This window comes from Meleagris gallopavo, chromosome 10 (assembly GCF_905368555.1).
Source record: "Meleagris gallopavo chromosome 10, MGAL_WU_HG_1.1, whole genome shotgun sequence".
Lineage (NCBI taxonomy): Eukaryota > Metazoa > Chordata > Aves > Galliformes > Phasianidae > Meleagris > Meleagris gallopavo.
This window is the reverse complement of record NC_139413.1, coordinates 20,552,341-20,578,352: the sequence shown is the minus strand read 5'-3', so window position 1 is coordinate 20,578,352 and position 26,012 is coordinate 20,552,341. Positions and strand designations below refer to the sequence as shown.

At 49.5% G+C, this 26,012-nt stretch overlaps 2 protein-coding genes across 4 annotated transcripts; both read right to left on the bottom strand.

Moving 5' to 3' along the window:
- Window positions 1-391: 391 nt before the first annotated feature.
- MMACHC (metabolism of cobalamin associated C) lies at window positions 392-5,953 on the bottom strand. Of its 2 annotated transcripts, none has more exons than XM_003208800.5 (4): window positions 5,819-5,953; window positions 3,746-3,940; window positions 3,259-3,411; window positions 392-2,751 (listed from the first exon to the last, which is right to left on the bottom strand). In XM_003208800.5, the coding sequence occupies exons 1-4, from the start codon at window positions 5,888-5,890 to the stop codon at window positions 2,455-2,457; spliced, it is 717 nt and encodes a 238-aa protein (XP_003208848.2). In that variant the 5' UTR covers window positions 5,891-5,953; the 3' UTR covers window positions 392-2,454. The 2 variants fall into 2 exon arrangements, with proteins under 2 accessions (XP_003208848.2, XP_010714483.2); XM_010716181.4 differs by having other exon boundaries at window positions 5,705-5,905.
- Window positions 5,954-14,431: 8,478 nt separating this feature from the next.
- LOC146543731 (uncharacterized) lies at window positions 14,432-25,993 on the bottom strand. Of its 2 annotated transcripts, none has more exons than XM_085232309.1 (5): window positions 25,848-25,993; window positions 18,357-18,821; window positions 17,591-17,902; window positions 17,305-17,462; window positions 14,432-16,606 (listed from the first exon to the last, which is right to left on the bottom strand). In XM_085232309.1, exons 1-5 carry the CDS (start codon window positions 25,912-25,914, stop codon window positions 16,562-16,564), a joined length of 1,047 nt encoding a protein of 348 aa, XP_085088435.1. In that variant the 5' UTR covers window positions 25,915-25,993; the 3' UTR covers window positions 14,432-16,561. The 2 variants fall into 2 exon arrangements, with proteins under 2 accessions (XP_085088435.1, XP_085088436.1); XM_085232310.1 differs by having other exon boundaries at window positions 18,537-18,821.
- Between the last annotated feature and the right edge of the window lie 19 nt (window positions 25,994-26,012).

Sequence of the window (26,012 nt, the reverse complement as noted above, 5' to 3'; positions counted from 1 at the left end):
TACAGGTATTGCTTTTTAGTTACTGAGAGGAAAACCCCTCAGCTGAGTTATTGCTGGACACCCTGATCTACCTTTTGTTACTGCCAGAACACAGGAAGAAAATCAAGGTGCCTTGTCATGTGCTGCTTGTTAAACCATCTCACTCAAACAACCTCATAAAGATCAACATTTATTAGGCTTCATTTGTGTTTCAGTGTCCCAGGTGAGCCAGACTTAACAGTTCACAGCATCTTAAGATTGCTCTGTTTTTCTTTTCAGATGCTGACTTTTGAATGTCTGACGTAGTTCAGTATTTGTGTGGTTAAATACACGGTGATCAGTTTTTACTTTAACATCCTTAGCTCTCCACAAGTCAATCATTGCATAACTTAAAAACACTCCATTCTCATGATTATTGCACCTTCGTACACTTTATTAACTAAACTACCACATATGGGAAATAAATTACAAAAAATTACAAAGAAATAGCTACAGTAATCTTTTTAGTGAGTGAAATAAGACAAAATATTTAATATTTGTAAGAAATCAACCCAAACCATTTTTTTTAACTTTAAACCATTATGTAAAACTATAAATCAACTTCCATTCTCTATATATTTCCTTCTCAGAGAATCACTGTTTATCCCTCTAAGAACATCACTGTCCTTCTAAGAGAGTCAATATTTTATATACACGACTACTATGAACCATCAGCTCAAGTCCCTGTTAAATTCCAGTTGACTTGGGAGCCTCTGGGAGGTTAACCAACATTTCAACCAGAAGTTAATCTGTAACAAGCAGAATTTAAACAATTGAATTTAATTATTTTGCTTAGTTTAAAAACAATTATTATTGTCAGCTGTCTGCTGAACAACGCATGAACATAACAAACACGTTTCTGAAACAACAGACACTGAACAAAGCCAGTGATCACAGGCTTGCTGCTGTGTTTACAGGAATAACAGACTAGTTATGCTGCGTTATTGATTTTGCTGATTCACTACCCAGACTACAAAAAAGTCCATCAAGTGTTGTCTTATTGTGAGGGCAGCTTTAGTGCCTGGGTCTCCAAGAGGGATGGAAAGCCACAACACAAACTAAAGGGCTCAGTTCTGCATAACCACATTGGCATCAAAAGGAGAAAAGTGCTCAGCACTCTGCAGCACTGCACTGCAGTAAAGTAACAGAACCTCCATCAAACATTCTTGTAATGTACTCTGTTATTTTAATGAGGTATAACTTCTCTGAGGTAAATTAATTCCTCATTCCCCTGCCACTGTGACCTATGAACAAACCTAACATAACAGTAATCTTTAAAAAAAAAAAAAAAAAAGTTTCTCTGGAAATGTATTAACCAGCAATGTGTGGTGAATTTTGGCTGAATTTTTACCCGTTTTTTTCTCTGCTTGTGTCTAACTGCAACAACACTTCATGTAATGGTTTTTACATGCATGCATCTCCTTCATCTAGAAAGTACAACAGGAAGCTACAGTATTACAGCTGTGGTATGACTGACATGGCACTGGAAAGTACTTTACATTCTCATCCACCTTTGAAAAAGGTAACAAGAATTGACTTTTTCAGTTATTTATCTTAGTGTAAAAGCTAGGGGTTATGCAGCATCTTCCCCAAGATTTTAGCAAACTGCTCTGTATAATGGGTGAGTGCTTCTTATTGACCTAAAGCTTCCACCTCATTCTGAGAAGCTGACCGTGGGTGAATAGGAAATGTGTCAGACTTGAGCTGTGACCTTCACTCTGTCCCTTTGCCTTCCACAACTACCCTGAGCAAGGAGGCTGCTGCTGTTTGCTGTCTTTTGCCCACTCCCATTTCCTGCGCAGGACCATGCAAACCAAGGAAACAGTCTCTGGAGAATTTTCTTTTGGGGGTTAAGGAATGGAGATGTTACAAGATTTCTTGTTTAAAATAAGCCAGCTTCATGAGAAGTGAGGGAATGCAGATAAATGTTCTTCTGAGGACTGAACATGTATTCCCTAGAGAGAGTTACAGCACAGGGCAATGAAACGCTGGATACATCTGAAAAGTATCTGCCCCGAGTTCAAACAAAAAAAAAATTATTTCAGAATGCAATAGCAATAAATAACTTTTTTACTCTTACATAAAACAAAAATATTGGGAGAAGACATTCTTGAGGAAAAAAACATAACTTTTGCAACAAGCAGCACAAGTTTTCCCATTGTCAGGGTGTCTCAACTTTGCCCAGGCAGACAAATGAGTATCTTAATGGGATTCACAAAAATCAGCATCAGCAAGGGAACTGACTGCTTCCACCTTCCTCCATAAGTGCTATGATGCAGTGTTCCTTCTGTATCTGAGAAGCTGAAGTCTGGATTGAGATGCTGTACACAACACTTGGATTTTCAGTCCCTATCAGCACAGCTTCCTCCTCAGCACTATGGAAGAGGTGCTGGTGAGTTACACTTCACCTGTGCCCAGCACCTTCATGGAACCACATTACTCTGTGAAACGTGTTAGCCCTAGCAGCCTGAATCTTTCTGCTGGAGGAGTGGAAAAGTAGGTTTTCTGCTCCTCAGAGTACCTTTCCTTCACTTCAATGATATCCCTGTAGCGGCCGTCCTGCCAGTGGAAATTGAACAACTCCAGCAACTCTGTTCTTTTCTGCTCTGTGCTCACACAGTCAACCGGAGCAGACTGTTCCAGGAATGGTACCTGAACGTCTGGGAACAGCAGGAGACCCCGGATAGCAAACCAACCGCCATACTTGGGATGGATACATACGCCAAAGATCTTCTGGAAGTGAAAAAAAAAAGATCTAGGATGTCTCACTCTGTCTCTGGTAATGGTTAGAGGTCAAGCAATTTCTTACACTTGTGGCTTCCAGTTGGAAAGTTATTCAAGGAAAGAAAACCCTTCCCTGCGCACATGGCACTTGATTTCCATTTTCCTATGCCCACACACAAACCATACTGTAGTGTGGGGAGGGGTCTCTTTGAAAAGGTAACACAGAGACTGACTAAAGCTGTTTTTTGCTATTTGCAATGCTACAGTCAGTAGGTCTTTAGCACTGAAGTGTATTCTTCTAAGTAGGCTTAAGAAATATTTTTCTCCATTTACACATCCCTCTAACACACCGTAGTTTTGGCTGCCTCTGACTCCTGCCTCTTCATTTAGCTACACAGCTATGTGTCACCTGGACTTTGTATTTTCCTGCAAGAAGAATTCATCAGTAAAAATAGTTGTATGATTTGGTGATAGCAGTTTGGTGTCTTTTCTTCTCAAATTGTGTCTCTGCCTCACCTTCTCCCCCCAGGGATCAAGCTTCACATCCTTCCTCTGGTAGTAATATGCAGCTCCAGCAACATGAGCAGCTGTTTGTGCCAAGAACTTGGGCCTTCGGCTTGGCAGTATCTCGTAATCAAAAATGACATCCACTTTCTGGTCAGGGAATATCTGGGGAAAAAGAGAAAAAAATCAGCACAGACCCATAGAAAAAGATTTGTCGTTACAGAAGTGCTGGATACTAGAAAATCAGGCACAGTGAGAGGCCTGCACATTCCACATCCTGATACTGAACCCTATCAGCATGCTCACACCTTTGGGTGTTCAAACTGTGACTGTAAAGCACCCTGCATAACTACAGGTTACTGGTAGAGACAGAATGTGAATGATGCTTTGTCCTTTTCAAGAGTGAGGGCAGGAGCCTAGAAGGCTTTGTCTACTGTTCAAACCACCTGGTTGGTTATATGCCACAATATTAAAAGGAGTCAGCTTTTCAGGCTCTTACCTCCTTCACACTTGATAAATGATGAGACACACACTGATCCACAGGGTCTCTGATTATTTTTAACCGTTCTTTATTCACAAAAGGCTTAAGGGCTTTGTCAAACATTGAAGGCGTGCTGAGGACAACAAAGGCCAGTGTGTCATCCGGGTAGGAGAGATGGAAGGCTGGCTGGAGAACTGCATTGTACCATCCAACCTTTAGCAAAGAAAAGCAAATCTCCATTAAAACAGGGACACCAGTTTTTTGCTAGCAGATGTGCAGGAATTAAAAAAAAAGAAAAAAGCCACTTAATTTGCAACCCAGATATGCAGCCAGCCAAGGACTGTCCATTCACATCAAGTGCTTCTGCATACTGGGATTTGGTTTCTGGAAGCTGTACCTTGATGTGAAGCATCTACTGCATTCACCTCATGACTGCCCCTTCTATCCAGCTCTGCTCAGAAACCATAGGTGGAAAATTGAGCAACCATTCTCTCTATGATTAATCAGATGCTTTGGTTTAGATAAAAGCTTTTACAGCTGTTTTCTCCCTTACTTGGATCCTGACTTAGACATGTTTCCGACTGCTTGTTCTGATTCTTTGCCTGTCTGTGACCCGAAAGCTCAGCCATCTGTTTGAACAGGACTCACTTTCACAGCACACACCCACTGTGCCAGCAGAAGCAGATTCATCCTGAATTTAAATCCTGCATGCAAACGTCCCTGCCTGTAGGAAAAATCTCACAGAACCACTATCCCACAAAAGCAGACCTCTGAATAGCTGATTTCCAAAAGGCCTCAAAGGGCTTTTAACAGCAGGAGACCTCGATGGAAATAAAGCACGGGACTATAGTTTATAATCAGCTCTAGAGCTGAAGCTTCCAAAGTCCTTTTCTGCTTAAAGCCAACGAGCTGCAGTGAGATGGTACGAGTTGCAATTAGCTGTGTCCAGTATAGGAGGGGCACTGCGTATTTCTTCACCAGGAAGCATTTATGTGTGAAAGGAAAGGCAGTGAAGCTCCCAGCAGTGCCGGCGTCCCCCAGCACACCAGCTGTGCACACATTGTGACACACAGCATCTGGAAATTTCTTTGCAGGGCTGGATTTAGCACAGCCCACAGTGAGGGGTCAGGCCAGGAGGATGTGAGCAGGGCAGGGCTCAGGGCAGCGGCTGCCACACAACACCATCTGTCTGTGGGTGACAATGCCTGCTCCCCTGCGATACCACAAAGACCAGGTCTGACATTCAGTGACGTGACTGTGCTATTAAGCCTGAAGCTGCAAGACGCTGCTCACTTCCGCGTATCAGTGGAGTGGATCTGAAAGGGACGTAAGAGGTGACATAAGCAGCCAGTCCTGCACGTAATAACATAAACATGAAATGCAAACTCAGTTCACTACAAAGATGCATTTTTACATCAGCCCCAATGCTGACTCAGTTTTGTGGCTCTTGTTCAAGAATCTGAATTCAGATGCTAAAGGAATAGCAGAGATGCAAATCCAAGGTTTGCTCATTTCCCAGTGTACACCAGTCATGCACCAGGGCAAAGCGTGTGACAGTTACACCTAGAAAGAGATACAGTGCTGTAAGCCCAGCACGGAGCTCAGCACACGGGCAGTGCAAGAGGCAGAGACACTGATATCAGCTCCGGTGCACACACGGATCTGCATTCACGAACCCACGCAGCAGTCGGCACCTACATAGCGGTACGGTTCTGTACTTAGATTAAATTTTAAACCTGCTCGGAGGACTTTAACCCCGTCGGTTTGGAAGCACTCTCGTGCCCTCCCCCGGCGGCACAGGGCCAGCACGGAGGCCCCGAGCTGCTCCGCTCCGCGGGGTCACGGCACGGATTCCCATCCCCGCTCCCATCCCCATCCCCGCACCGTGCCGACACTGCCGCCTGCTGTCGGCCGGGAGGAGCGCGGCAGCTGCCGGCTGACCACCTGGGGCGGCCGCCCGCACGTCTCCGTGCTCACCGGACTCCCTCTCGACCTCCCCGAGCACCCCGCGCCCCGGGACGGCGACATCTCCCTGCACGACGCCAGCGAGGGTGACGTCACGACGACCGCACGCCGGTGTGACGTCAGTACCTTGAAGGCGTGCACCTCAAAGCCGAGCGGGCCCAGCGCGCCGCGAAGCCGCTCCGCCACGCGCTCCTCCATGGCGCGCGGAGCCCCGCGGGAAGGGTAGTTCGGCCCGCCAGCAGCGGGGGGAGCGGGGGCGGAGCCGCGTCTCCTAGGAGACGGCCGCCCCGGGGCACCATGGGAGTTGTAGTGCGCTGCCTGTGGGAGCGCGGCCATTTGCAACCCGTGTGCGCTTTGTAGCTCGAGCGGGGAGTCTCATTTAGCGTCCAAAAGGTGCAGTGTGTCATTTCTGCAGCTGTAGGCGCTGCCTGAGGTGGGTTCAGCAGCGCTGCAGACTGTCTGCTTTCCCTCTTTGCAGCCCTCACCAATGGCTGTTGCTTTTGGTCTCCGGTGCGCCCACCCGTGCTGTGAGGGCTGCTCCAGAAGCGATGCCGGCGCACACCTGGAGGCGGGTGCCGGTGGTACGACAGCACAGGTTGAACTTCCCGCCCGTGTCCCGTTCCGTGTCGTTGCCGTACAACAGATGGCAGTAGAGGGGCGGTCTGACAGAATGGCGTCGTTTCTGGTGGAAATGCACAGCTCCTGGTGGTGACTGTGGTGGAAAAAGAGTGTGTTGTAGCTGAGTATTTACTCTATCAAATAGCATTCTTGTGCTCTTTGGAGCTGTTGTATTTTCTATGGAAATAAATAGGAGGCATCACTTTCGGAGCAACCTACATATATTGCTCTATATTATAGTGTTTCTCTTTCACCGTACACAAAGCCCTGCCTGTGTGCAGTGTGGGCAGGTGCTCCATGTTACCCCTTTCTCTTTTTCTATCTGAGTCTATGTATCCTCTGCAGCTGCCTGGCTCTCTACCAGCACACCAGACTCAGCCTCAGATCTGGGCTTCTTACTGTCATCTCCATAGCAGCTTCCCATAACTTTCATCATTAGTTCTAGGGCAGCCTCTTCCTGCTGTTAGTCCTGAGTTCTGCTTCAGATCTGCCAGACCTCTGGGACGGTCTTCAGATATACAGATGTCCTTTATGCTGTCTAGAACTCCAGGAGCTGCTTCTTGTATCGGTCTCTATGTAGGAGGAGGAGGACTGAAGGGTTACATCTATCTTGTTTAGAATTAATTTTTCTTCTCCAAGTTTTCCTGTATTTCCAGCTTACTAGCTGTGTTCTTTCCTGCACTAATTCTCAAGCAGAAGTCTGCTGTGACTCCATGCTGTGCACTGGGAGAGCTGTGGGAGGACAGTGTGCGTGCAGCTTGCCTGCAGGCTCTGCATCCATCCCATCCATCCCTTGCCTTTGGGAGAGCTGTGGGCGGATTTTGTTTTGTTAGGTTTTGCCTGGCAACAGAGATGGAAAATCAGATGCAGGGTACAGCTTAGCCAGAGCCTTTTTGGGGGTCTTTGTGAAGAGGGCAGTTAGGTGTCCTCAACACATGTATCAGTGAGAAATAATGTAAACATCCTGATATAACAGGTCCTACCGCAGCCAAAATGGAGTAGGTGATTTTTTGGGTTGTTGCAGAAAGTGGATGATCTTTGCAAAAGGGAGCATTGGAAAAGATTTGATAGAAGAATAGGGAAAGAAGAAAGCTGAGGGTACAGGCTGAAATGAGAGAAAGGCCAACAAATGGACTGTATCTTTTGCATTGAGCAGCACGGTACAGCTCTGGAAGCCTCCAGCTGCAGGAGGATACTTGCACATCCGCATCAGGCATAGTGGATACATCTCCAGGGGACTTCAGGGGTTCCCAAATCTGTGCAGCTCCTGGGCTTCAAGGGGAACATCTGCCTGGGAGCTGCAGGACTGTGTCACAGCTGGCTGCTTGCTGCTCCCAGCTCTGGCAGCACAGCCACTGCCTCAGCCAGCTCTCATGGGCCCTGTGCTGGTAAGCTCAGAGGTGCTGGGGTCTGGTCTCTCATCTCACAGCCCTTGTTTGCCAGCTTCCCATATGGTGCCCTTTGTACCTGCCTGAGGAGAGTATTTGTCCTGTGGGGCACAGGTAATCTCTGTGGCTGGCGTGGTTCTGTTTTTGCTGATGCTGAAGGTTGTAGATTCGTCAGCCTCGTGAGGCGAGGTGTTCTTTTTAAATTCTGAACTGGAAGAGCTCCAAGTGGGTACAGCTTGAGTGTTTGTCCTGTCTTGTGCAGGACTTCCGGCTGGGTGCAGGCAAACGTTCAGCCCTGAGACTGGCAGCAAGGGGGTTGAGTGGCAGACTAATAGACATACCCCGAGAGTTAGCACCTTCAGCTAATTCTGTGTGGGTGTTGTGAGTACTTGCTGTTCCCTTCCCGGCTGTCCTTAGAGCTGAGCTGACAGGATCTGAGCTGGCTCACTGCTTCCCCTAACCATCTCAGCCCTCCCTCACATGCTCTGCTGGTGGGAACTAAACTTGAGCCTCTGACCTCTCCTAGCTTGGCCCCTGCTCCCCCAGCCCTACCCCAGGGCCCTGACCTGCTCCCAGGAGATAAGAGCGATGTCTGAGCTTCCTTGTTGAAGATCTTTAGATCTTTCTGGCCCTGTTTAATTTTCCCCTTCTCTGCTTGACCCCAGCTGCCCTGGGAGAACTATCAGCTGTCTGAATGGTCACAGGTTGAGATGGAGATTCGTGTCGTTGCCCCCAGAGTTTGCTTTCTATGCAGCCTCATGTTATGGTAAAAAAGCATCCAGAGAACAAGTATCAGTACTTAGGGAGGGGAGGAAGCAGTGATGTCATTTTGAGGGATCTATGTCACAGGTGTATATATATACATTTTATTTTTAGTAAAACCACAACACACCCATTCATCTCCCTCAGGCTGGGCTGCCATTGCATGGGCAATAGCGTGACTGGTTGTCGTCATGTAGTGTTCACACAAAAGGAGCTTTTATTCTCTGTATTCTCCAGGACAGTAAATAAATATCACCAAACCACAATGCTGTATTGCCTGTAGCATAAGGGATTTTCCTTCTGCTTTCCTTCCAAAGCTTTTGAAACCTCTTGCTGACCCAGCGAAGGGGCTGTTGCCCTGCATTAGGTAGGAACACAGGGCACAAATCGTGGCAGTTTGGTGACTGAGATGGAGTTAAAGGTATCTTACTTCCTTATTTGCTCTCTGATCTTTCTTGTTCATGACCATAAGCGTGTTACTGCCTGTCTTTATTAGTAGAGAAGCATTAGTGTACACTGAGTGTGGAGGTCAGTGCAACTCTACTGTTAGGTTTTCTTCAATAAAGGATATTGGATCAATTTGGTGAGATGTTTAATGCAATAATGGAACTTCATTGCAGTTCTCCTATGGTTAAATATCTCTTCCCTCTTTCTAGAGGAGCCTAAGGCCTTCCCATGTTATGTCACACTGTCATGCTGTGATTTCCTGGGGTGAATCTTTGCTGTCAATATCAGCATGAAATGTGCCCACCCCTCTGCTTTTTCCTGCCCTGGCCTCATGGCACACTGCCTCAAGAGATTCTGCCAGTGCCGTTGTTGTTGTGCTGTAAATCTGATCGGAGAGCTGAGCTTCTAACAAATGTATCATTGTTGGTTTTGCTTTGTTTTGTTGTAATGTGTTTCCCAGGGCTGGCACAACTGAGATAACAGGATTGGCACAATAGAGATAGCGGGGCTAGGTGAGGAGGGAGGTGTTCTGCTGCCAGATGCTTCTTCTGCTGAAAACAGAACATCTGGGATGTGATATTTTAACGTTCTGGTTTAGTGAACTTGTCAGGTGAGATGTCCTGTTGTTCCTTCCCAACACGGTCTGGCTGCTGCACTGGAAGTGTTTGCCACTGTGACTGTGGCTTTGAGCAGAAATGAGCTGGCCTAGGCTTTGTGTTTTACTCCTGCATGATTTAGTTGGTTGGGGCCATTGGTGTCAAAGATAGATGAAATCTGGTCCCTGTACATTTTTCCTGCCAAGGTTTGTGTATCATGGGATTTGCTGTCTGCTGCTTTATGCCACTGCTTGTGCTCATGCAATAAAAAAAAATGCAATTAAATCAGGATGGCAGCAGTTTCTCCATATGATAAGAGCAGTCAGAAAAGGTGAGACTTAGATTCAGCAGCTTAATCCTTGAACTTCTGACCTAACCTCCTGCTTCCTTCCTTTTTATTTATTAATTTATTTATATATTTATTTCAGGGAGAAGCAGAAATTTGCTGAGAGGCAAAGTGGTTTTCTCCATCTTTGGGTGAAAATTCTATCTCAGAATTCAATGTCAAAGATCTCAGCTCCTGAGGCTTTCCAGCACTGCAGAGACTGAAGTGCTTGAAGGTGAGTGAAGTGCTCGCACTCTCAAGACTTACAGACGTTTCACAATAATGAAATGGTAGAGTCTACAGAAGCTTTTTATGTCTGCTGTTCAGGGCACTCCAGAGTTCATACTGATTATTTGACAAAGGCACTTGCTGTGTCCAGTACTGCTGGTGGGGGTGAGTATTAGGCACGTAAAGGCATGAAGGAGCGGGGTTTGGAGTTGCAGACTAGCATTCAGGTCACAGCTAAACCTTTGCTCTGAGCTATGCCAAGGACAGAGGTAACGTGTGTGTGCCTGTGTCTTCTTTCATCCTCCCCCCATCTAGTGTCAGGGTAGTGTAAAGCTGCGTGTGAGGGCCAATTGTGATACTTATCACTTCCTCCGGCAGCTCCAAGGTACCACTCTTTAATGTGGCTCCGTTTTTGTTTTGGTGCTGGCATGCAGCCAGCGAGATTAGGAAGGTGGAAATAGCTTGCTTCATAAAGGTTCATCTCTCAGCCTCTTTATCCTTTTGGATTCCTGCCTTGCTTTTAGGATATAAAACCTCCTTGTGTTTTCATTAACGCTCAGCATTAAAGGAAATCAGGAACAAAGGGCTAATGTTCCTTTAAAAGAAAAAATTCATGCCCTACTTTAGTAAGATGCTTAAGATTCTTGTGAATGGAGGCTGTAAGGCATATTAAACTGCCTTGTGTTCTGTTTTCCCGTTTTACTAATCCTGCTGACTCAGACTTCACTAGCAAACCAGCAACAATTAACTGCTTTGTAGCTGCAACTGTAATCTGACATTTCTAGATGTCAGGTTGTTGTGAGGACAACACCTAAGGAGCTTCCATGTCATATCAAGGAGTTAGATTTTTTCCTTTTAGCATTTATTCTGAGGCACATGCCAGGTATGGACTCCTGTACAGGTCTTTGCCAGTCAGATGTTGAAGCACTATCCTTCATTTAATAAGAAAAACCTGCTTATCTGTCATTGTATCATAGAAACCCTGACCAGTATTACAGTAGGAGCACCCTGTAGCTGTGTTGATACATGGACATCTATTTTAATTTGAACTTGCACAGTATTTGGGGATGATATTTGGTATTTCTTTGTTTCAGTAGAAGATGAATGAGGATGTTTTTGTATTAGAATTTGACAGGGGTTGCAGTCCACACCGAGTCAGCAGTGCTGGACAGGCTGTCATTTGTTCTTGGGGCACGTGGAGAAAGGAGTCTGAGGAAGGCCCATTCCTTGTTCTGGTGCTGTAGATTGTAAAGATGTCTCCGTACTGTGTCTTGAGCTGGAGGAGAGTGTGCAGGAAAAGAGGCCAGAAATATACTGGAGCAAATGACCTCAGCAGTGACCTGCCTTGCCTGAACTACATCTGTGTGGCGTTTAATATTAATTAGAAAAAGCCTTCTTTAATGTAGAGGGTGGAGGGAACTGCCTGTTCAGTGGGGAAGGTTGTCTCTTGCACATGGGATAGTGCAGGAGACAGATCTGTGGTGTTCCCTTTGATGCCAACTTCTCAGTCAGTATGAAAGGCATGGGAATGTGGCACAGATTGAGGAAAGTGAAGTGGGCACAGCAGAGCTTTGTTAAAGCTGGTTAGAAAATCAGAGGTTGGTGCTGCTAATCTGAGAGCAGCAGATATTGGGTGGGATACAGAGCACAGACAAGACTGGGTGCAGAGGCAGCAGCTGCTTCTGTGGCCTACATCTCACTCAGTTACACCAACAGTGGCTTTTGCTTTGAAGCTCAATCTGAGATCAGTTAGTTTTCTCTCACCAGGGAACAGCTGCTTCCCAGAGTTCAACTCTGCTTCTTGCAGTGGACCTGAGTATGTGAGCAGCTGTTAGCAGGTCATGGTGAGGATATCAAGGGCAGCTTGGGTGGCTGGAACGTCAGGACAGTTCTGTCAGTCGCTGTGGGCACCAGGTAGGACAGCAGAACAAAGTGAGCCGTTGTGCCAGTGCCTCTCAGCCTCTTGTTAAAAAGGAAACAAGCTTCCTTTCTGCTAGCCAGCCACAAACAGCCTTGTGCCCAACCGCCTTCTGCATGAAAGCTTTGAGATCCTTTAAAAAAAAAAAAAAGTGAAAATGATTTTCCATTCCCCAAGGTTATCAATGAGGAAATGGAAGAAATGAGGCCAGTGGCTTGTTCCCTGTGTCCCTACATAAGACCAGAAGGCACAGCCAGCATTCACAGTTGTCCCTGGTAAAACTCTTCTGAGTCAGAATCAAATGAATCCCCAAGCCCAGCTGAAAGGCATGCTCCACAAACCATGAGCCTTGCCTTGTTCCAAGCAGAACCTATAATTCTGTAATTCAGACCTAACAGCAGTTTGTAGGAGTATCCCAAAGAGGGCTGTGACTGCTCGTCCTTCTTCCTGCAGCTCCCAGGAAAGACCAATGTGAAGAAAACCTTTCTATGCCTTTCCACGTCGATCTGTGGCAACTGGTGTGTCTAATTTCAGAGCAGAAGTACTTCTGAAGGAGAGAGGATTAAAACGGGAGGAGAGAAGTTCCCCTGCGGGAGATTGTCAACAGATGTTCCATTATAGTTCAAAGAGCCTTAGCAAAAGGCTTCTGCTGCAGGGATGTATTAATTCTGGGCAGTTCATCACAGGGAGACCTGTTTTATGGTTGGGAGGATACCTGTGGTAACTCACCGTGCTCTTTCTTTATTTGAACTGTGGGTGGGGGATTGGGCCTACCTGTAAACAGAGAGGGAACTGAACAGTAGGAACAGAAACACGCTTATTTTCTTGCAGCTGTGACCACCGCTCGTCTGATCAAGATCATGCTGGTTTTGTGGTTCAGGGAGTTATTTGGCTGATGGGTCTTTCAAAAGAAAAATTATTGCAGAGGAACTGAGGCTAACCATTGTTGAACTGCTGGTGCATGAGGAGCAGACCTGGGCGAAGGACGTCTTTCAAGTGTATTTCTTAGGCAGGAAGTGGGAATAAGCACGCAGAAGGCTGTGCAGGCTGCCATGCAGATCAGTGCATTGATCACTTTGTCTTCAAAACACACGTGTCTATCAAGTTTGACACCGTCTGGCATCCTATGTTTCCTTTGTGTTAATAGTTAATGATTGCTTACAAAAGCTTATTAATGTTAGAAGATCTGCTGTGGCAGAGGATGTCGTTTGCAAGCTGTATATCCCCAGCCACAATGGAAATGTCCTATTTTGGCTGATGATGGTGCTCTGCATTCTGACACTGTACTCAAGTTGTGCTTTGGGGAAGAGTTGGTTTTCTCAGATCTGTGAGGAACCAGCATTTGTGCATGGAAGTATAACCATTCAAATACAGTTGTATGAGGAAGTTTGAAGACTTTGATCATCTTACAGAGTTCTGTGGAATTACCAATAAAGCAAAAATAAAGCACGGTTTAGGAAGCCTAATATTGACAGGAGCTCTTATATTAGTGGTCATGGTCTTCCAGCTTTGCTTACTGCTTGGTGACTAATGAGCAGGACCACATATTTGGCTGTTCCATGATCAGGAACCATATGATTTCTTTTGGCTTTGTGGGGAGTGGAAGGGAGGACTGAAGAACTCACTCTGCAGCAAAGCAGAGCAGCAGTTGGATGGGAACATCTCTGGCAGAGGTTCAGGAGGCACGCTTATTAAAACTCATCTCTCTTCCCCCATGAGAAATCTGCATTTTTACTGAACTTAGTTATAGATAATTGAGTATAAATAACATGGAGGCACACAGCCTCCTGCTTCCTTCCTCGGTATTTGGAAAATGACAGTCGGCATTTTCTGTTCTCCCTGAAATACAAGGAGAATGTTGCTTGGCTGTGGGCTGAAAGCTTCCCAGGTTGTGCATCATTTCATAGCCTTCATTGCTGCAATGTACTGCTTTACCTCCCTGCCTTGCTGCTGCACTCTTGCTCCGAGTCAGTGCAACATTTCTTGCACTCTGCTCTAAGGGGTGGTAAGAACAGAGCTGTTATCCACCCTTCAAACCATAAACCAGAGGAGGGAAGGGGAGAGAGAAGAAGCCCATGCAACCGGTCTGTGATCCATCTCCAAACTTGGCAGCCTCACCTCAGCTATAAATCTAAACAAGTGTGTTCATTTCAATTTGCTTTTCAGTTTGTACTATAGAAAGAAGCAAGGCAGATCACAGAATCATTAAGGTTGGTAAAGTTGGAAAGACCACTAAGATCATCTAGTCCAACCAGTGCTAATGCTACCTAGGCTTGGATTAGACTGGTACTGAGGACATTTCTGTAAATAGAGGGTTTCAGTTGACAATAGATGGCAATAAGGACAGCTTCAATTGGAAACAAAGGAGAGCCTGAAGGTACATTAGATTAACGTGGCTCTCTAAGACAGATTTTGTCTAATTCAACCATAGCAAAGTATGAGGATGTGGAGCACACCTTTGGAATTTGTAACTTTATTGCGGAAAAAAAAAATCCACTATTAACATATCTTACAAAGAGAGTTGCACTTTGGTGTCGGGCGAGTTTCCTCCCTCACCCCTTTCCCCTGGACAGCAAACAGGAACCCAGAACAGCCAGACCCTGCCCTTTTTGTTTGGTGCAGAGATGGTTTTCAAGCTCTGCCAGCCTACACCAGTTCCAGCCAGGATGGAGTTTTATTTTCCACCACGAACTTGCCTCTCTTTGTGCCAAAAAACCAGTAGCACCCTGCCCTGCGGCGGGGGAACAAGCCTGTAGCTAAGGAGATTGCTCTGTGCAGACAATGCCTGATACAAAAGCTTTGGAGTTGTGACAATTGCCCTTCAGTTTTCATGCAATAATAGGAGGAGAGAACCAACCGTCCTTCCCTCTCTACTGGGCACCCTTACAATAAACAGATGCAAGGCCAAAGCCAACAGCTGAACCCTAACTGCACGGCAGCCACTTGTCAGCCCTTCGGAAGGAGGAACTGCTGCCTTTCTTGGTTCATCCATTTGACCACTTCTACTCCATCTTTGGGCTTCGTAAATCATTTGAGGGGGAATTTCCCCTTTCCCTGCTAAAAAGAATAGTAACAGCACTGGAAAAAAAAAATAGATACTTTTGGTAGTGAGTCTTATCCATTGTCTGTGGGCTCTGTGAGCATTGCTACTGAAGGAGGAAAAACAGAGGCTTCTAAGAGCAGTGTGGGAGATAACTGTATGTAACTTCTAGCCCTTGCTGTGTCCTGCGGGAGCAACTGAGTCAGAAATCCAATGCTCTTGAGAAGGCACATGCTTCTCTTTACCTGCAATCAAATGTGAATTAGAAAACAGGAGCCAGTATTCATGACAAGAAGACTTCCATGCCATGCACTAACTGGTCTGTCTGAAGGAAGGGCACCTGAAAACCCTCAGACTTGTGCTCAGAGGATCTGGTCTGTGGGTTTCCTTGCAGGACCTTAAAGCCTTGCAGTTTACACCAGTGATATTTTGAGGCAAAAGTGCAGAATCTAATCAGCCTAACACCTAGAAAGGGAAGGGAGGAAGGCACTAAAACCAGGTTCTGTCCTCAGAACAGGACGCTAACTGGCTCAAAGGCCAACGTTATAAAGGAGCTTTGACCTTGTGCTGGGAGGAGGGACAGTGCAGTACTAGTTTTGTGTAACAGCTTTCAGAAACCAGATCCCAGCAGCAAAATGGGAGGTATCTGAAGAAAGATGTGTCAATCCAGACATAAATGTGGACTAAAGCATTTTTAAAGCCTGGGCAATAGTTTACGCTGAAAGCAGCAAGTATGGCAGACCCAGTTTCCTAATTGTGGTGAGACTAAGTTAGTGTGTCTGGTTGGCAATTGAGTGAGTTCTGACAAGCCCTGTTGAGCTAAAATCACGCTGGTGTCCTTCCAGCAATTTCTAAGCAGTACTTCTTGAGTAGCCACATAACTGTTTTTCCTTAATGAGGAAAGGTGTGCATGTAGGAAGGAAGCAGGGCAGTCTGTCTCATCCCTGTAGGTGTTTCAGGATAGGCAGTGCCAAGCCCAGGACTAAAGCTGAAACAGAAACAATAACAACAAAAAAGTGCAAGGAAAAAAAAAAACTTAAAAAAAACAAAACAAAAAAAAAAACAAAAAACCAAAAAACAGAACAAGAGGGAGCGTAAGAGAATGAATCTTCACATCGTTGGCTCCCTCAGAAAACAGCAGTCTCCTGTGCTGACTCCACCAGTGTAACAGCTTTTGCATGGCTCACTCGTCCATCCCCTCTGAAAGCAGCAGCTGTCAAGATGGACAGAAGAGCTCCATGCAGAACACGATGGTAAGGGTTGTCTTTGCTAACTGGTCACCATGCTATAAGGAGGAGGCATCTCTTTGGGATATCTTTTCTAGGAGAGCCCGAAGGAATAAGCCAGACCTGGGCTCTGATTTCCAGCATAAAAATTTCAAAATTGAACTATTTAAAATATCTAAAAACCAAAAGCCATCTGAAAACAATCTTTCAGTTGTGTGCAAGTCAGAGCCCCCTCATTTGTCAGCAGATTGTCTGGGACCAAGGCCTCAAGGCTTTCTCCTCTGGGAAGTTCAGCCCACCAAGCAGAGGCAGCCTGGCTGCCTAGTAGCTGTAGAGTGAGAGGGGGGTATCCTCCATCATGTCATCCTAGAAGCAGAAAAGAGTATGTTTTAATGGGACAGCCCCAGTCTCACCATCCCTACTGTCACAATGTGGCCATTTGCCCAACCATCAACATCACCCCTTTCCAGTGGATCTTTGGACACTTGCTCTCCTGTCCTGCTGTGTGTTTTGGAGAGAAGAGTTGTGTGCATGGCTGTGGAGAACACCACTCAGGTTGTGACAACATCCACATGCTTGCAGTTAGCTGCAGGAGGGCATCAGTGCACCTCTGCAGGTTTCTGCCTCCCCAGCACTGAGCCCTTCATATCTTTTCATATCACCAAAGGGTCAAACAGACTGACAGACAGACAACCTCTCCTGGAACTGAGCATAAAATTTGCTTTGTCACAGTCACAAAGCAAATACATTGGAATCCGAGAGAATAGATTAGCAAGGTGGTGTTTCAGGGAAAATTTGGATGGCACTCTCCTCTCTCTCTCTGTTTAACCTCTTAGTGTCCCTTGCAGAATGAGGGGAAGGCAGAGAGCTTTAGTGGCCATCCACAAGACTTGCCGTCTCAATGCAAACCCTGGATGGATGGAGAGAGACCTAAGAGGGAGCAGGATTTGTGATTGGCGTCCTTTCTTCTACAAATACCCCAAACATGGCTAATTCAGTAGAAGGAGAATTGCCAGGCAGCTGAAAACCAGGAGCAAGGCAGTGAGTGCTGAGGCATCGCTCACCATGGGCAGGTCCTGCAGGCGTCGGAACTCCATGCGGCTGTTGTGCCGGCGGTATCTCAGGAAGCCCACCAAGCCCAGGATGCCCACCACGACAATGAAGACAGAGATCACTGTGATTACCAAGGGGTCAGCCCTCACTGCATCAGAACTTGGGAGCTCTGCAAGGGAATGGGGCCAAGTGAGAGTCTTCACAGTTGTTCTGCTCAGTACAACTGAGAGGAAATTTGAGGTACCCCCAACCCTTTGCCGTGTTTTGCGAGAGCAGGGACAAGTGCAGAGCATTTACCTGGATTTTCATCATCACCAACATCCAACACAGAAGCTTTCTCATGCATGGGTTCCAATTGCTCCCCCACTGGAGATGTGCTGGTGGGGATGGCGGCTGTGTTGGCAGCAGGAGAGCTGGTCATAGGGAATCTCATCATAACAGTACTGGAGGTGCTGGCAGGGGATGTGCTCCCTACAGTGGAAATGGGAGCAGAGGGCTCCACCTCTGTGGCCACTGCAGGGCTCGTTCCTGGCCTGGTTTCAGCTCTTGCTGCTGTGGGCCCGGTGGTCTGCCCATCAATCGGCTCCAGCTGAGATCTGTTGGTTGTTGCTGCAGAATAGGGACAAACAATTATTTCAAAGGATAAAGTGCAAGCGCATTGTGCTGTAGGACTGGACAAGATGGAGGTAAGGTTGTAAAGAAGACTTTGGGGGACTATAAGAATAGCAGCTTACTGACAACCCTTTGGCTAGCAAGAGAGTCCTATGGCACAGGCACAGCTGAGCCACACTGTAAGGCACGGTGCTAAAAAGCCCACTTATTTTTCATACATGGCCTTCACTGCAAACAATCAATGTCTAAGCAAGCAGGCAACAGAATTAATGCCACAACTAAGGGGATTTGCAGGGAGGATGCTGAACTAAGAGCACCTCTGCAGCTCAGTCCCACTGAACAGGATATTTCTACTTCCCCCCATCTCCAGTTCCCACAAGATTTCATGGGAGCAGAGCCATTCAGCACCCGAAGATCCCAGGTTGTGCAGTCAGGAAAGGCAGAACCTCACCAGGCACGCTATTTGGAGGAGGTGTTGGGGTGGCACTGCTGGCATCGTCCACTTCTTCGGTTGCGCTGAAGGGCTCTGTGACTTCGTGGCCAGACGGGCTTTTTTCCAGAGTACTCAGTGTTGAGGCAGGGGAGGGGATTTCAGTGCTATTAGCTGACAAGCTCGTGTTGTGGTGCTCACGTTGTATGACTGTGATGCCTGTGGAGCTGGCAGCAGTGGAAGCCTGCAGTCTCTCTGTCTTGGTGCCAACCACAGGGGTGGCAGAGATGAAGACATCCTCCACCTCTGTAGGGTGAACTCCAGTGGCATTGAGTGCTGCAGCAGTCACGTTTATCTCCAGACTTGTCTCTGGAATAGCAGTAGTGTCTGGGCTGAGGTCAGAGGCTTCCCTGAGCTGATGAGAGGTTGGCACGGTGTTAAGAAGAGGTGACAGCCCCGCAGCCTCTGTTGTCTTCTGTCCCTCTCCTACAGAAGAGAGTTATGAAGTGCTGAGAAATGTTTCAGAAATCCCACACTGGGAGATTAAACAGCAAGACAGGCCAGGAGCTGAATCTACCCAGCCTGTTAACTCCAAATCCAGCACAAGTTCACACTTGGGGGAAAAGTTCAAATAACTTCTCTCCTCTCTTGGCAGGGACCTGCTATGGGGAGCCTCCTCCTTCTCTATCATAGAACCACAGAGTGGTTGGGTTGGAAGGGACCTTAAAGCCACCTCAGCCCCAACCCCTACCATGGGCTGGGTGCCCCCACCAGCTCAGGCTGCCCAGGCCCCATCCAACCTGTCTTTGGGCATCTCCAGGGATGGGGCACCCACAGCTCTCTGGGCAGTTGTGCCAGGGCCTCACTGCCCTCTGAGAAAATAATTTTCCCCTACCACCTAAGCTAAATCATTATCTGCCCTGGCCAGAGGAATTGTAACTGATGTGAGCAGAGCTGTACAGAAGCTGGTGGTGTACTTTGGCAGCTGCCTTCACGAGCTATTTATGAACACATCATCACCATCGAGTGTGACTGGAGGAATGGAGAGCCACTCCGCCTCCCACTGGAGCAGGCAGGGCTGTGAGCAGGACCCCCTTCTCGGATGTGCTCAGCAGTGTGACAGCACACCGGAGGGAAGCTGCAAAGCACTCACACTGCCAACTGACAGACATGGATCCCGTTGGGGTTTTTGAAGGGTGTAAACAGAAAAAAACAAACAAACAAACAGAGAAATGTTGCCACACAAGGTTGGACTCTCATGAGCACTTGGAAACATTGCATGGTCAATATTTTTGCTATTTGTATCCCAAGTTTCTACCTAAGCCACAGAGTCATGACAGCTAACCACAGAAGAAAATAAAAGTACTGAAGAGAATCCATCTTTGTGCCTATTCTGTCCACAGTGGAGAAGCACCTGAGGTGGGTGCCTTAGCCAAGAAACATTCACCCATCGGCAAAGCAGCCCACTCTGATTTGATTTTCATCAAAGGCTTTGATGAAAAACTCAGCAGTTTTTGGAATGGACACATTTATCAGAGCTCTTCTCCAGCTCCAGCACTTACCAAGGCCTAAAAAAAGACACAATACATCTCTCTCCAGAGCCCTTCGCGATACCCCAACCAGCTGCAGGATTCCAAACCCCAGAGCTGAGTGACAGAGGCATGATTCTCTACCCCAGGGCCCCAGTCCCACGAGAGCACAAGCAGCTCAGCCCTTCACGGCACATTCAGAGCGAGCTCTCAAGAGGAGCCTGGGGCAACTTAAAGACCAAAAGCTTAGCACTTCTCCCTTCAATGTATCCAGGACCTAGCTGCCTGTGGCCAGGACATGCTATACAGTGTGCTGCCAACCCAGAGCCCATGCTGGGCAGTGCCCAGGATCTGAGCTGGGCAGAGGTGGGTGCTCCGTAAATACGCCGCTACCTGCCCCTATGCAGCAACGCACACAGAGCCACGCTGTTGTTGCAGGATAAACAGGAAAGGCGGTGGCCAGGTGCCCGGCCAACAGCAAGCCTGCTGATGTGCTGCTCTGAATAGCTGGCCTGTGCTGGGGCTGCCTCCCATGGGCTGGTAAGCTGTAACTGGGGTAACGCAGGGAAAAGATCTGGGGGAAGGTGTGTGGCACAGAGGGCTGAGCAGCACTGAAATGCTTGTGCCATGGCTAAGAACAGAAAACCAGAGGAAGCAGAGTGAGCCCTGCAGAGGAGCTAGCATCCCTGCCAGGAGGTGCTGTGGGGCAGGGAGGTTTGTGGGGAGAAGCAGCTCCCTCACTCCACTGGAGTGGTAACACTGGTAGAGATGTTAAAATTGGCAAGTATGGGACAGGTTGGGCATGGGAACTCAGTAAGGTGCCTTTGAGCACCGCAGTAGATGGCACCTGATTAGCGTGTCACTGAGCCCAGCATCCCAGCTCAGGAAACAAAGGAGAGCTGGGAATGAGGGGAAGCCCAAACTGAGCTCACACAAAACCTCCAGCCATTAGGAGGTGATGGTGAGATGGAGAAAGAGGCAAGACACATAGGATGGACAAAGAGATGAAGGACAGTGAGTAAACACTGATCGCTCTGCGGCAGACAGACAAACAAAAGATCACCATCACTGCGTGCCACCTCCCAGGAGTGAGGGCACACCCAAAGCCACCAGCCCGGCCTTGTGGAGCACCAAGAAGCACCCTTATGTGCTCTGGTGTCAGCTCTGGATGCTAAAGAGCACGAGCACCAATGTGTTTTCCTTCAGCTTTAAAATAAAAACGCCTCTCCACGGTTCGCATTAAGATGTGTTCTGCTGCTGCTTTGATTCCCACCGTTTTGTAGTGACAGTGGTCACCAGCTGCAGCCCGCACCCACCCAGCTTGGTGCAAGCCCTGCAAAGCAGCAAGGCAGAGGCCGGCCCTGCTTCTTTGGTACCCAGCAGCTCTGAAAATCACGCCCTCCAGCCTAGATGCTGCTGCTCCATCGCTGAGCAATGATGATTTCAGCTATTTATCAGCTACTTGCAGAGGTGCAGGTCAGAGCTCGTTACTCTGGCATCCTCCTGGAGCAGCTCTGCTTCCTGCACCAGGTGCCAGGGAGGCTGTGGCTGCACTGCCTGAGGCATCACCCTCTCCATCTCCAGCAGACAGGAGGGAACCAGGCCCCTCTGCCTCAGATAGGAAAGGAAGGGGAGGACTCAGAGAGGATGCTTCACTTTCCAAGGCACAACAGTGGTCACCCTTGGATCATAACAAAGCAACAACAGCCATGGTGCGAGTGAAGGAGCCAGGCCAGCTGCCAGCTCGCTGGGAAGCAACGATCTCAGAGCACGCCAGGGCAGGGCAGGAGGGTGTGCAACTCCCAGCAGACATCTCTGACTGCAGTGACCTCTGTCTGGGAAACGGGGGGAAGGAAGTGAGCAGCCTTTGGGAAGGAGGGATGCAGCTGTCTGAGAAGCCCCTGTGTTGAATGAGAGCGGGATATGCTCCCACTTGTGGGGAAGGGGAGGCTCCAGGCATTGCTGATGGACCCCCACACATCAGCCTATGCTCCCACCAGCTCTGGAACAGATGTGGTATAAATATGCCAGAGTGAAGGAAGCCAGCTCTGCAGGAGACAGGGCTGTTCCTGCTGTGTTCTCCCTGCCCAGGCTGCAGGGCTGGGGCCAAGCGAGGGGCTACGGAAGGTCTGTATGTGAATGTACAGTGTCCTGTCCTCTGCATCTTCCTTCATATCTCAGCCAGAAACAGCGGCTCCCCAGGAGCCGAGACAAATCTGATCCCAGTTCACCACCATTTCCAAAATCCCTTCTGTAGTAAGCCTGGGATGAGAGGTACTAGAGCCACATGCAGTAGGGAAGGCAGTGGCAGCCTGGCTAAGGGCTGGAAGAGAGCAGAGCATGGGGTGCAGCCTGCAGCCACTGCTGCAAGAGGCTCACAGGGCTGCCCAGAAGAACTGAGCACAAAGAAGGGAAAAGATCCACCCACAGTTTTGCAAGGTGCTGTAGGATCAGGGATCCCTGGTGCCTGCAATGGCTCCCACATGGGACATCAGCGCCTGCACTCCCTGCAACCAGCTGCCTGCAGAGAGCACATCCAGCTGCACCTCCCCAAGTGCTATTTTTGTGCACTAACTGAATTCAGTTCCCACTGAAGTGTAACAACTCACAAACTATACAGCAAAATGCAAAATTAATGCAATGATTAAAAAGTAACCTTGCATCTCAGCAATTACATTCTCCTCCTTAGCAAAGTACCCCATTAGGTGTAGAAATTCTTTTGTTGCCAGTTATTATATTTTGATGGTTACCAACCAAGGGTAATTAAAAAAGCCTCTTCAAGGAAAGAGAGCTGAAGGATAAATGCAAACAAAGCCAGACAGTGGGATTTAAACCCAAGGCTCACCATTTCATTGAGAAGCAGAGCTGGAATAGCTGCTGATCAGACAGCAGCCAGCCCTGACTTTTACACTGTAACTCAGAGCCCAGAATTATAGAGCCTGAGCAGCAGAGATTTCAGGTAGGGCAAAAGGGATACCATAAAGCAAACTCCCAACTGCTTTGGGATCCTGGTCCCAGCTAGGACCTCAATGGAGGTGGGATGTCACAAGGTTGTGTTTGCAGCAGGCTGCAGCACTTTCCCTACAAGGGCTAATGCCAGGATTGCCTCCATGCCCATCCTGGCAGACAGGGGCTGAACAGGCTCTATCTGCTGCTAGGGGTCCAGGTATGAGCAGTGAACCAGGAGAGCTGAAGCATAGGTGTCAAGTGCCCAGCAGGGCTCTGGGAACCAGCCAGGCCAGGCACGCTGCAAAGGGCTGTGGTAAGATACAGGAATAGCAGGGTCTCCTGACCAGGAGCTCCTTCCAGCACAATGGGGCATGAGGCCTCAAGCTGAGCACGGGATGTGGCTCCGATTAGATACGGGGTGCTGAGCGAGTGCAGCACTGGCAAAGGACAGCCCAGCACCCAACCTGCCCAGGCAGGCAGCGGGACACCTCCCCAGGGTGGTGCAGATGCCGGGCCTCAGGTGTGAGCCCCCGGGAAGCAAAATGGGGAGGGGGGGGAGCAGGAAAATTTCAGTGCCACCATCTTGTTTGGTAGTGCTGCGTTTGGGATGGGTGGCAGAGAGAGTTGTGAGCAGAATGGAGCAGCCCTGGAAACAGTGCTGTGAATGCCAAGCGTGGGCTCTTCATGCTAAGGGAAGCCAAAGAACAGCACAGACACACCTGGGGCGGTGCTGGGAGATGTGGGGGATGTGGGGTAGCACCCATCTGCAGGACCCAGCAGCCTAGGGGTGCACGCACCGTGCCAGGACGGGGAGAAATGCATGAAGCCGTGCTACAGGTCTGCATGGAGCTCCTCCTCTGCTCCCCCATTCAGAGAGGGGGGCTTACCCCAGGTTCCCCAGACAGGGCAGCCCAGGCTGTCTGCACGGCCACCACCACCTCCCCAGGAGTTATTTTTCACAGGCTGCACGCAGATGCACAGCAGCCTGCCTGGCAGGGAGGTGCCCACGCTCCCATGCTGTTTACTTTTTGCCTCGGTTGAGGACTGAGCCGTGATGAAGACACCTCTGCCCAGAGACTGCCTGGAGGTTTGGGGGCACATATGATTCTCAGAGCCTCGGCCGGGAATGTGTGTAACCCCAGTAACCACCACAGCAGTAGATCTGGTATCAGCCAGCCCCGGCCATGATTACCACAGGAGCCACAGCTGCAGGGGAGGAAGCACTCATGTCATTAGGAGAAAATTAATTAGCCAGTTGCCTTAACAGCAGCCCCATCTCAGCAGGGAACCTAAGCAGTGTGGTGTGAGCTGGGGGAGCCTGGACACCAGGAATCCTGCCCTGCCCCAGGACCTTCCTGGCCATGGGGTACCAACTGTGTCTGTGCTTTGTGCCTGCCTCTCTCCCCATGGCATGGAGGAATATGGCCAGAGGAGGTGAGTGCTGCAGCCCTGTACTGTCGGTGTCCTGGTGGAGGGGGGGCACCACCTCAAGTTGAGGATCAAGCTGTGGCTCAGTGCTGGGAGTTGGAGCCAGCCGTGCTGGGGCTGCCTACCTCCCTTCCTCTAGTAAAAAGTGGTAAACCCCTTGTAATATCTGTGGGCATGCAGATGGGGTTCATATGCTGGTGTTGCTCCCTATCCTGAGCTGTCTTCTCCGGTTGCTCAGTACAGGAGAGGGGAGGCAGTGTGGTGCCCAGCCCAAGATTACCCTGGGATTTTATTTTTAAGACTGATGGTGCTGGAGGAAGTGGATTTCCGTAGGCAGCGAAGAAAGGCTGCATTGAGAGCTGGGGTGGGCAGAGTGCGGGGGATGCAGTGGTGTTTGGCCCCGCAGCAAACACAGAATGGGGCCAATGAGGACCAGCACCAGGTGCAGGGCAGAGACACATCTGTGCTGCTGGGATGAGTCCAGTTCCAGGCAGGTTTGGCTTTGGGGCCAGGTGCTGGGTGACCCCTTCCACCTCCATTGTGCTGGTGTGGTTCTCTGGTGTCTTATTAAGGGCTGAGCTCGCCATGTGGCTTTTCTTTATTGGTGGCAGCTCTCCTGTGCCATCTATTTCGCAAAATCTTTTCTCTTTCAACTGGGTCTGGGGTGAGGTAGCGGATCCAAGAACTGCAAGAGCCAAACTGTAATGGGTGCCATTTCCTGGGGCCACAAAGGGATGCCGGGAGTGGGGCACTGAGCACGAGGCAACACAGGAGAAGTCGAGCACAAAGTTAATTCGACCACATCCCTGCGTCTGGGATACGGCAGCCAGGGGCTCTCAGGAGCCCCCTGAAGGCAACTCCCTGGGTACCCCGACGTGCTCAGAGCCGTGAGACGGGGTGAGCGTGGGGCCGAACGGCTCTCAGCTGCTGGGAACCCCGCAGCCACGCACTGCAGCCGCACTGCCGGCAGCCAGGAACCTTCTCTTATGTGCCTTCCCCACATAACAGGTGGGTCTGGGGCCACTTCCCCGCGCTCAGCCCCAACCCCACGCTAAACGGCACCCGAGGCTCAGAGCCACAGCCCCGCAGGCAGCACCGAAGGGTTCATGCCACAGCCCCATGGATGGTTACCAGAGACAAAGTTGGGTTCGTGCCTTCGCCCCCAGCGCTGCCCTCGCCGTGCTGCGACCCCTGTCCCCCGCCCCCCAGGGGGGCTGGCTGGGAGCTTTTCGCTTTATTCCGTTTCTTGTTTTCCCGGCAGCCGAGAAGAGGAGCACGCCCGCTTCCCGCCGAGCCCCACGCTTTGTCGCTGCCCCGCTTACCGGGACGGCCGGCGGCGCCCCCCACCCCCAGCTCGCGGCGCGCTCCCACCGCGTGGCCGCCGGCACGGGTCCACGTGGAGCCGCGGAGCTCCGGCCCGGGAGCGGCCGCCGGGACGCGGAGCCGCCGCTTTGTCCCGCCGCTTTGTCCCGCAGCATCCCCGCAGCGCGCCGTGCTCTGCCCAACTTTCGCGGCCCGCGGTTCCCGTCCCCGGTTAAAGGGCTGCTCCAGCTCCGGTGCCGCGAAAGCGGCGGGATCCCCCACCCCTCCCGGCTCATCGCGGTACCTGGCAGGGCGCAGAGCAGGCAGCAGGCGGCGGCGAGGCGGAGCAGGGCGCGCCGCGTCCCCTCCATGCTGGGCCGATCCGCGCTGCCTCCGCCGGCGGCACCGGGGCGGGACTGGGGCGGGGCGGGCGGCACGTGGGGGCGGCCCCGGGCACGGACGCGCGGGG

What these genes read in the sequence shown, in the direction of transcription:
- LOC146543731 (XM_085232309.1), bottom strand. Translation starts at nt 25,914, where the DNA reads ATGGAGGGGACGCGGCGCGCCCTGCTCCGCCTCGCCGCCGCCTGCTGC. An exon ending in CCTGCTCTGCGCCCTGCCAG is followed by an intron (nt 18,822 to 25,847) that starts GTACCGCGATGA and finishes TCTCTTCTGTAG; the next exon opens with GAGAGGGACAGAAGACAACA. An exon ending in TCCTCCAAATAGCGTGCCTG is followed by an intron (nt 17,903 to 18,356) that starts GTGAGGTTCTGC and finishes CCTATTCTGCAG; the next exon opens with CAACAACCAACAGATCTCAG.
- MMACHC (XM_010716181.4), bottom strand. Translation starts at nt 5,890, where the DNA reads ATGGAGGAGCGCGTGGCGGAGCGGCTTCGCGGCGCGCTGGGCCCGCTC. An exon ending in GGAGGTCGAGAGGGAGTCCG is followed by an intron (nt 3,941 to 5,704) that starts GTGAGCACGGAG and finishes TCTTTGCTAAAG; the next exon opens with GTTGGATGGTACAATGCAGT. An exon ending in ATTTATCAAGTGTGAAGGAG is followed by an intron (nt 3,412 to 3,745) that starts GTAAGAGCCTGA and finishes CTTTTTCCCCAG; the next exon opens with ATATTCCCTGACCAGAAAGT.